Source organism: Vespa mandarinia, chromosome 2 (genome assembly GCF_050613455.1).
Source record: "Vespa mandarinia isolate Hongniang chromosome 2, ASM5061345v1, whole genome shotgun sequence".
NCBI classification, from domain to species: domain Eukaryota; kingdom Metazoa; phylum Arthropoda; class Insecta; order Hymenoptera; family Vespidae; genus Vespa; species Vespa mandarinia.
The window spans coordinates 461,171-472,500 of record NC_140811.1 but is presented as its reverse complement, the minus strand read 5'-3'; the positions used below and the strand labels follow the sequence as shown (position 1 = coordinate 472,500).

The 11,330-nt window shown below is 39.9% G+C and overlaps 1 protein-coding gene across 4 annotated transcripts in view; it reads right to left on the bottom strand.

Moving 5' to 3' along the window:
• Positions 1–11,330, bottom strand: part of stet (stem cell tumor) — a 230,120-nt gene that overhangs the window by 2,056 nt on the left and 216,734 nt on the right. For 3 of the 4 annotated variants that reach the window (XR_014981797.1, XM_035888029.2, XM_085655014.1), the window contains 2 exons: positions 10,893–11,005; positions 2,825–2,980 (listed from right to left, as the gene is read on the bottom strand). Coding sequence is in view for 3 of the 4 variants with exons in the window: in XM_035888029.2 (XP_035743922.2) it covers positions 2,825–2,980; positions 10,893–11,005 (269 nt within the window). In the remaining variant the exon portion in view is untranslated. The remainder of the gene's footprint in view (positions 1–2,824; positions 2,981–10,892; positions 11,006–11,330) is intronic. The other variant, XM_085655013.1, reaches the window with a different exon arrangement.

The window sequence follows — 11,330 nt, the reverse complement described above, 5'->3', positions numbered from 1 at the left end:
TTTTTACAGGTGCCGGATGGTCGTGGTCTCAGGGGTGTAAATAGCAAACAGCTTGCTCCTTCGTGCTGCCATCGTCCATAGTAGTCGTCATCGTCACGACACACACGCGTACCAACACAGAAAAAGTCCCACCGCACGAGGAGACCGTTCAGACTCCGAGATGTCTCGTATCTTTTCTTTTCCCTCTCGCACACTCTGTTCACGTAGCACATATGTCTTTCTTTCTCTTTCGAAAACACACATACGCATTCTCTCTTTATCTCTCCCTTTTGAATCCATAAAATCAAGTCGCAGATCCTATCTTTTCTTATTAGCGTGGCACCGCGTTGTGACACGTTCCGCCATTTTTAGGCGCTTTCAAGATAAGTACTCGAGCCGTAATAGCGCGCGCGCGCCTGGCCAATTTGAAAAGGCCAGGTCGCTTCCGAAGAAGAGAAAAGACACCGATGTTGTCTTAACTTTGACCGTGTGCATGCGGGTGGTTCACGCGTCGTTGCCTCGTAATCGAGAGGCCAAAAAAGCTTTTCGCTCTGTTTGACTATACACACTCTCGTTTTCGTTCTCTCTCTCTCTCTCTCTCTCTCTCTCTCTCTCTCTCTCTCTCTCTCTCTCTCTCTCTCTCTCTCTCTCTCTCTCTCTCTCTATCACTCCCTCGGATATTCTCATTGTCGGTGCTTTTCATCAACCGAGAGAACTGGCGCGGCATACCGCCTACGGTACCACCGATCGCGACGGTCATCGTCTATCTTTTAATTAAAACTTCCGAATAGTGCCGAGCATCGCGCTTTCCTCTTTTGTTTCCACCCATTTGAGACCCCCTTTCTCTCGTCCCTTTCATTGAAATCGGCCCAATAAAGGATACCGATGGTGAATGCGAAACTCTTGCGAACGAATGTATTTTTCAACTTCTAACGATCAGTTATATATTTTCGATATATAAAAATAAACGATCTCTCATCCCATCGATATACGTTTATAATTTTCCTTTAATACAAGGCACTTGAAAGATTTCAAAACTTTTATAACTTAATCCGTTGAAGCGATTTTAAATTAAAGTTATATTCGATCCAAATATCTAAAAGTAGGATTAATTGGATAATCGATATCGTTATCGATCAAGTACATCGTAAGGAGATTACGTCGATTAAGCATCGTACAACTTGCGTACCATCCTCGAAAGGACAAGCCGATTTCGTTATCGGACGACAGGCTAAATCCAATTTGAAGTTTTCTTGATAAAAAGATGAACGAACAAAGGTTTGCGAATTTACGTTGATCGCAATGTCAGTGGAAACGCGCTACTCTTACGCTCGGTATCTATCTTTTAATTAAAACTTTCCAATCACGATCAGTATGCCTCACAAGCCGCTTTCCTCCTTTTCTTCTTTCCTTTATTTATATCTCATTCTAACTGGACTCTGGATTAACGACACGAGGCGATAAGCATTGCCGGACGGGAGTAGGAAGGTGGTAGGGGGGGGGGGAGAAAGAGAACGCGCGCGTTTACGAAATGTTTGGAAACGACGGATTAAATGAATTAAACGTAAACATATTATTATGCTCTAGGTACTTCGTTATAAATGTATATTTTAATAGGATACTATAAATAAACGAAATTGTTTGTAATTTCTCGCGATATCCATTACATATATCCATTTACATTTACAACCCAACGTTTCCAATAATTATTTTTATTTCACGTCAGGAAATACTGTCAACGTTAAAAGATTTTATATATAAGGTATTACCGAACTAATATCATAAATGTCAGAACCAATCGCGACCAAAACGATGATTTTAGCAACGGTAGGAGAAAATCCGAGCCAGCTATCTTTTAATTAAAACTTCCGCGGACTCGCCACTAATTTCCTGCTCTACTTTTTCGTTTTCATCACGTGCAGCACGTTCTGCTCGTGAACTCGCTGCGTACCAGGACAATCGACATTGTTGTTTTAGACTTTCAACCGTAGTATCCATCACTCGGGGAAGAATCGTTGACAGTAAACAAGTAAAAAGAACTAAAGAAAGCTTGATTAACGAGAAATATTTCCTATGATTTAGTAGAATTTTTATAGAGCGCGGAGTGAGAAAAAAAAAATATTCTGCAAAGAATCGATATCATTTCCCAAGTCGATTAATCCGACGGATTAAATTTGTCCTAGAAATAAATCAAGCGTATATTTTGCAACGAACCAGAGTACCTCGTACTGCCGTGATGACAGCAAGGATTTTGCATCCTGCGCGATAAACGATAAAAATACAAATGAACAAAAAAATAAAAAGAAAAAAATAAAAAAAAAGAAAAAAAGAAAAATAAAAAAACAGAAAATAAAATAAAGAAAAACGAGCACGCACAATGAAAATATTTCAATTAACGCTACGCATATCGTTTGCACGACCTTTGGGCCGATCGCTCATTGATAATATACTTAACAAGCTTTTTAATATAAATTTTAATTGAAAACGTGCACGACAATGAATAAAATTATAACGAGAATAAAACGTGGTTTCCCGAAAATAACGGACGATTTCTTTCAGGCGTCCTCTCTTCGAGAGACAAATACATCGTCGAAATTAAATTTTAACGTGGTCTAAATCGTTTCGCGCTCGAAGAAGTTTCGTCGGTGAATCTTCTTGACGGTTGTCAAAAGTTTCCATAGGCGTAAAAGCAAACGTTTTCTCGTTGGAGAAGAAAAGGGAGGATAGGAGGGAGGTAGGGAGAATCGTCGGGAATGTCGGACGGAAATAAAAGAGAGAAGGAGAAAGGAAAGATCGTGGTTCACTGGCTGGCTCTCGGCCGATCCCGTGATACTACTTCACTTACCGATGACGAAGATGCCGATAAGTCGAACTATGCCAAACTCCATATTGTTGTAGTTTAGAAGAACGTTGGCGAGGTGGGCCGCTAGAAGAGCATAAACGCCGCCGCTCGCTCCGACCAGATAGACGTCGGTGTCGAACACCGAGGTACCCAAGGAACCTGCAGACAGTCGAGCAAGGTATAACTTAGTTGAAAGTACCTTTAGTTTAAGCACGCTGTTTTGCGAGTCGACGCGGTCGCTTCGCCCCCAGTCGAACTTCCTTAACCCGCTGGTACTTTCGAGAGACAGAAAATTGTAAAGGGAATTTACTTGGCTCTCTTCTTTCGCAACCCGACACCTGACATAACTATTTCCTTTTAAGACTTTAAATTAGATATTATAGTTTTACGTAGTTCTACGAACTTGTCGAACAACTTGCGAATCGATCCTTCTTCTATATATATTTATATATATATATATATATATATATATATAGAGAGAGAGAGAGAGAGGTTGCGGCGCATATCAAAGAAAAATAATAAAAATGATTTCTATGATATTTTTCTTTACTTTTTCTTTCTTTTTTGCTTTGGGAAAGAAAGAGAGATAATTTATTTCTCTTTTACCAATAGTTTCTTACGTAAATTCTTATGTAGTTTCAAAATGTAGATCCATCGAATCTCTCTCATCCTCTTCCTTTCAATCGCGTTTTCTCTCCCTCTCTATTCCCATCAACATTACTTCTCGAGCTTGTCGATCCAAGAGCTGCCTAACTAGGATCGACTTGGTTTTCGAGATGTTAGTTTAAGACGACCAAGTTTCGAGAAGGCAAATAAATTAAATTACACGAGCGTCCATCCATACTCACGATTCGATTAAATCAAGTGACTAAATGTAGGTACATATAAATTGACCAATTGATTTTCACTCAAATGTTCTTTATAATTCGATGTAGGTACTTTTATCATTTAATTAAGTAATAAAATGAAATCGAATAAAGTCGACGGGACGATATTTATTAGATAAGGAAAAGAAGTAGCATTCGCGATGATGACAGAAGTAAAAATCCTCTAATAAACTCAAGTAACTACGACGTTGCCCAGCTCCGTCTCGTCAATCCTCCTTTCTTTCTTTCTCTCTCTCTCTCTCTCTCTCTCTCACCCTTTCTCGCTTTTCCTCTTTCTCTGGGATTATGAAATTCATTTGAATCCTCGTTAGGGATGCCTTTGCCTTTAGCGCCAAGAAAGAAAGAAAGGATGAAAAGAAGAAAAGGGAAGTGGGTCGGTGCAAAGTACCGGCCTGGTGCGACGACGCGAACTAATATTTCAACGACCTACTCCCGACTTGTACGACTTTTACATACACATTTCCCCGTAGTCCTTGCTTACTTCTTACGGCAATGTTCTTTATGAACAACTACGAATATATAGATCTAGTAATGTTCCTTTAGAAAATCCAACGAGAGAGAGATTTGTCGACGATTTTAAAATAAAGACAAATTGTCAAGGAATTATTAAGATCGATGGAACGAGGACAATGCTATGGTCCCTCATTGATTCGATTTTAATGGTTGAAAACATTCGACCGAACTGGACTCGATTAAAAATAACAATATACTATTATAAACGGTGGACACATTCGCGTTCTTGAAACGAAATGAAGTTTAACGAGGTAGCGACTTCCGCGGTAGTAGTTCCGGATACAACGTATCCGGGCTACGACGATGCGAGCAACAGGTGCAGCGGATCGTATGGTGCCACTGTAGGAATCGATTGTATAAAAAAGAAAAAAAAAAACAAGAAAAAGGGAAAGAAAAAAGGACAAAAAAAGGAAGAAAGAACAAAAGAAAGAAAAAAGAAAAGGTGGGTGAAAAAAGAAGGAAATACGAAAGCAGTCAAATGTATGTATTCCGATGATCTCTCCCCTAAAGGGGGTTCGTAAACATAAGCGTTGAAGAACTTCTTTGATTTTTTCGAAATTTCAAACTAAATTGAACTATATTGTTGATTTTTTTTCTCTTTGATATAGCCACGGGGAGAAGTTCCTTAGAAGAGAATACGCGTTAACGATCGTAAAAATTTATACTAGCTGCTCTCTCTTTTCGCTCTTCTTTTGAAAGAAAAGAGAAATAGAAAGAGAAAAAACGAATAATAAGGAAAAGGGATGAAGATTGCGATCTGAGGTATATATGATGAGAAAATTGAACGCGCATAGCTTATCTCGGTGCAAAGGCTCGAGCTGCGGTGTACGAGGGGAAATGAAAAGGGAAAAAGAAAGCAGAGGCACGCGAGGAAAAGGTACGATGAGAAAACGAAGTCAAGTAAGAGGAACGTTGGCGCAGTCGAAGGAACGAACGAAAGAAAAATATCTATCCATCTATCCATCTATCTATCCATCTATATATATATATATATTAGTATACATGTGTGTATATAAATATATGTATCATACATACATATACGTGTATCCTTACAGGATATTATTCGACATAAAGAAGGAAGGGGGGTGATCGGAAGGCGGACTTCTAAGCGAACCATGATCGAGAGAAACTTCTCTCTCTCTCTCTCTCTCTCTCTCTCCAGTTGAATATTTCACGAAATATTTTTACATGAATTACATTCGATTTTCGAGGAGAAAACGCGGAAATTCGTTTCTCGAATAATGTCGAGGTAAAAAGAAAATAGCGAGCGCAGTGAAGAAAGTATGCGTGAGAGTGTATTCGCGAAAGATGAAGAGAGAGAGGGAGAGAACTTAGACGATCATCGAAGGAGATATCACGAGGAAAGAAAAATTCTAAAGAAATGCGAAACGAGGTGGTACGATGTATCTCAGGTCCCTAGACTATGTACCATCGAGAAAATTGAGCGTATAGTTAGAAGTCGGTGAGTGCAAGTACAACGATGCATCTGTAAAGAGGAGTATGGCGTGTAGCTCGTGTATCATGGAGAGGAGAAGGGAAAGAGAAAGAGGGTAGGGCCTCTCTTTCCTATTTCCGTACATCGACCGCCATTACGTGTTCGTCCTGCCGCGACGCGAGGCGAAATTCTAAGCTGCATCGTTCTCGTGCAAACGGTGTACGATGTGCCCGGGTGAGCGAGGGAGAAATGTAGTTGGATAGATAGACGAATGTGCACGAGAGAGAGAGAGAGGGGGGGGATGGAAGCGCAAGGGAAGGACGCGTCTCGACGTCGTTACGTCGTTACCGGCGGATCGAGGCTACGGCACGATGCACCGTGAATACTGTCCACTGCTAGCCATAGTTGCTTACTATTCCTGTATTTTCTCCACGCTTCTCTCCGGGGACCCTTCGTGTCTCTGCGAATCGCCTGCGTGTCACCATCGCGAAAGAAACAGTACCAACGTGTTACAGCAGACGCTATTTTCGCTTTACACAATACGTTCGCTGCGAGTCAACATTATCCTATTTCTTTGTAATTTTTTTTTCTTTTTTTTTTTTCTTTTTTTTCTCCAATGAAACAGGCAAATGGAGTAGATACTTATTGGATTGTAACGAGCAATATGTATCGATTAATAAAACCGTTGATAGAATCGTATATACTTTTTATAAATTTGATTTGTACCTGTTATAAATTGCGTACACATATGTACGCTGGTGAGAATACCAATCGACGAGGATAGATCGATGGACTTTTAAGAAAAAAATGGAAAAAAAAAAAAAAAGAGAAAAATATTGGAAAATGTAGGGTTATGGGATTGCGATGCTATCTCTTGCTTTCATTCGTGACACGAAGCTCCCTTAATTCCCGCTCGATAAATGTATGTAATCCACGATGGGAATCCAGCGTCCCTTATCAAGCAAACGTTTGCAGTCGGTTTAAAATATGCTACGCGCAGTACGCATAGGATAAAACGCTTTTCCCTTTTTGTCTCTTTGTAACGACAGTTCGATTCTGGGTATACCTTGAAAACTACATAGACGGATCGAAATCGAGATACGAACGCACAAAAAAATACAGTTCGAGGCCCCAAAAGTGTGGGAAAAGTGAGTGGATTTGTCGCGGGGTATTGCCGAAAAAATATTCGCTCTCGAATCGAACCCCGATCGAATTCGATCCCTGCCATCGTTATTACATTACACCCTATCTCTTTTATCGTGCTTGTTATGGAATTATTTTAACATTATCATCGATGAATCATTTCCTCTTCTTTTTCGTTTGACTTTTCTCCTCGCCCTTCTTTTCCTTCCGCCGTTCTTCATTACGAGACCTTTTCTACCATTATCGCGACGGCAAAGGAGAACTCTCGCAGCTCTGTTGTTTTTTCTTTTACCTTTTTCTTGTTTGTTTTTCCTGCGTTCTTTCTTTCTTTTTGCTTTTATTTTTAAACCAGAATGCCGCGCGTACGAGCCACATTTACGCGTCGTTGCTTCACATTCTTTACAATTCTTGGTTTATCAGTTGGCGGATCTCGCTATCTCACTTGTCGATATAACGAGAGAGAGCGAGAGAGAGAGAGAGAGAGAGAGAGAGAGAGAGAGAGAGAGAGAGAGAGAGAGACATCGGCCTCCATCCGGCTCTTTTATCTTTTCGCGCTCTCTTTCCCTCTCTCCTTTTTGCATTGAACCTTTTTCCTATCGTAGACGCGATCGTCCGTAGCAATGTTCTCGGTTTCCCGCACGAAACGCGAGCGCAAACGGGAGCGCAAACGTGTAACGTGCAAAGTTTCCACGGTTCGAATGATTCTCCCTCTCCCGCTCTTCCTTTCTCACCAACACGCGAGTTTAATATCCTTTTGGTGCTCAAAATGCCCTCGACATTTTTTCGATGGAAATATTAAACCAGACAGGAGGAAAGGGAAAAATGTCGGGACATCGATGGAATACAAAAGCGAGTTTGAATCCCGAAGCATGCGGATTGAAATTGTTGCGTCCTCTTCTCTATCCTTCGATTTTATTCTACTATCTCTACTTTTGCCGTTGCATTTCTTTCTTTCTTTTTTTTTTTTCTGTTCCGAAAACGAAAAACAACATCATTTCTCGACCGTCATAAATTTCCAAAAGTACTTTACGACGTAGTCAATTAAAACGTTAGTCAGTTGGGATCAATTAAAATACGAATTATATTGTGAATGTAAATTAACAAAGAGAAAAAGAAAAAATAAATAAATACAAAGAAGGGGAGGCGCAAAAGGAAAAAAGGAAAATGAAAAGCTGATTTAAATGGAGTCGAAAGCAAAGAGACACTTGCAAGGATATACATTTTTGACAAATTTCCACTGTATCATCTATTGTTCTCAAAGGGCAGATCGAAGATAATTACATGAAAGTTGTAGGAACACGGTATTCATGTCGGTATCGGAACGCAATTAATACTTTCGAGCAATGTCCATTTATATTTCAGTTATTCATTTCGTACCGAATAGCAGCTACCTCCGCGTTGTACGTAAACGTTTCACAATAGAGCTCTGGCGTACCAAATTATCAAGTAGAAATGGTCGGCCTATGCACGGTCGAGTAGTAGAAGCGATAACGAGCGCGACGGCAGTGGTCCACGGGCGAATATCTCCGACGAACACGCTACTTCGATCGAACGCGAATTGCCTCTTTCTCTCCCTATCCCTCCCTTACCGTCCCATCCTTTCCCAGCCATTTTCGTAATACCTCTCTCGATGTTCCGTCGTCGTCGGCGTGCGTCGAACGTGAATCGAGTGACCACTTTGCTGAATTTACAAAATCATGTTATTATGAAATAAGCGTTATTTCACGGATTATATTATTATAAATGGTCACGGGTGGAACGGAAAGCGCTCTATTACGGAATACACATAAATACACGTAATGCACGTAGGACACGTATATACGCCGATCGATACGTTTACTTCGACACGAGTAAATTTATGTGAATATGTGTCGCATCTCTCTAATCGTGAATTACTACTGCGTAAGAAGAGAGAAGAGTATATCCTTTATGAGCTCTCGTTTTGCTTAACGTTCGGCAGAAAAGCTAGAGGATAATGAAAGAGGATCGTAAAGAACGTAACGTAAGGGAGATAGGTAAATAACGTTCGTTAATAAACGACGAACGTTCCGGCAACAAAACTATTATAGGGAAGTTAAATCCGTCGATAAATGTCGATTAATCAAACGTCCTGGTATTGTCTTCGAAGCCGTCACACTTCGACTAGACTCGGTGCTTCCTCTCCCGACGATAAATAGAAAATGCGAGATATTTAGGGGAAAAAAGAGGGAAAAGTAAAGACACGAAGAAAAAGGAAACGATAAAAAAGAAACAAAAGAAAAAGATACGGGAAAGTATAGAAAGTAGAAGAATTTTAAAGTGATGGAAGGGTTGAAATGCGTAGCAAGGATAGGGGGAATGTAGCGACGATGAGGGAAACAGCGTGGAAGATATAGAGAAGGCTTGTGGAGGGTAGATGTCGTTGCACTTGCGTCACAGCAATCGCATTACATCGTCGCGACCGCGATGCATACGAAGTAATCTTGTCGCGGTGGCCCCAGACAAGCTGTCGCCCCTTTCTGAAGAGAGAAAGAGAGAGAGAGAGAGAGAGAGGAGAGACCAAAGACAATATTTACCATGTTTATGAAACTAGCGTTTCATATTGCAAATATCGATTTTATGAATTAATTATAATTAATAAAGGAAAATTGATTAAATAAAATAAATGTACGAATGGAAAAAAGAAAGATCGCGTTATATAATGGCCATAAAGGATATTAACGAAGATAATAGGATAGAACGAAATGAGGGAAGAAAAAAATATAGACTCGTTAATATTAGAAAGATTATAATATTCTAGCGACAGAGATCCATTTTGAAAATGCTTAGACTAAGATATTGCATTAAATGATCCATCTGACGAAATGTCCATTTACCGTTTTTATTAGATTTCTACATTCGTTCTAAGTTGCTGAAATATCTATTCGTTTAATGGATTTTTTCGTCGGATTAAATTTATTCTCGATAATGGAAGCAAATTTGAAAAGCGCGAGCAAGGGAAATATCATTTTTAATATGCGATCGTCGACAAGTAGAAAAGGTGGTAATGTAGAAACGCGTATAGAGTAAATCGGTTCACGATTTCTCTAATAACAGACACGGCATTATCTAAAACGACAAGGCGATAAGCCGTTCATATCGTTCCTTAAAGTTTTACCTTTCGTTCCACCCCTGAAAATTCCTCCCTTTTCCCAGGGACGTCCAATGTCTACTCTCGAATCTCCCGGTCCGGTTTATTATTCATGTGCCCTATTTTGCAACGTTTTACTTTCATGACTGCTAATAACCAGGGATCTGCGTCTAATCGAATTTATGCAAATGGCAATTAGGTGTACACGAATATACATATAGACGACGAGAGAGCAGGACCACGTTACTGTCTCTTCCTGTAGTGAGAGAGACAGAGAGGGGGAGAGAGAGAGAGAGAGAGAGAGAGAGAGAGAGAGAGAGAGAGAGAGAGAGAGAGAGAGAAAGAGAGATAGGATAGGAGAAGGAAGAAGTAGTGATGAAGGGAAGAAGAGGAGAAAGAGGTGTGTACCACCTCTGCTGAAAATCCCGAAACAGGTTCGGGCACAAAATAGAGAGTATGAAACGGTCGTGTCGCAGAGAACACAATAGTGCGTTTACCTAAATGTACATCTATATGTATGTAAAAGAAAAAGAGAGGGAGAGAGAGAGAGAGAGAGAGAGAGAGAGAGAGAGAGAGAGAGAGCTGTTCTTTCGGGAAACGCACGCGATGCTATTCCATAATTAATATAATTACAAATAATGCAAACTTAAATCAACACACTATACTCACGCTTGAAACAAATGTTATTCTCCAATTACAAGGCCTTCTAATTAACGCTGTGTTATTTTGAAATTAATATGCCGCGGCATGAATACGCGTTCTTTCGTTATCGGAATAAAGAGAGAGATAGATATATAGATATGTAGATAAATAGAGAGAGAAGGTGAGAGAAAAAAGTTGATAAAAAATTGGACAGAGAGAGAAAGAGAGAGAGAGAGAGAGAGAGAGAGAGAGAGAGAGAGAGAGAGAGAGAGAGAGGTATCATATTAAGTTAATAGGGAATATAATTATTGTCGCGATATATAATCATAATTATTAACTTACCAGCCAGGACTCCAGCCATATAAACTGCGGCGATCCTCAAACTTCCGTGAACCATCTCGAGTGGAAGTCCCACGACTACTTGCACTCCCAGATTAAACAACAGGTGAAGCCACCTAAAAAATTGCAACGCGTTAGAGAAATATTTTCCTCTTATTTTTTGATCTATTATTTTTTCTTCATAAGGGAAAGAAGGAGATGAACTAAAAATAACAATGTCAAACATGATTTTAATAATATTACAGCATGCCTTTTTGAACGCTTTCAAAGAAGTAGAAGAAAGAGACTGAGATAGGAAGAAAAAAGGAGTAGAACAGGGTACATATAGTAAGATTACGAGACGGAAATGAGGAAACTGAAAAATAAGTACCGGAAAAGATGAGATAGAGAGACAGAGAGAGAGAGAAAAGATGGTGGATGGGTAAAGTGGCCGACTTTGCG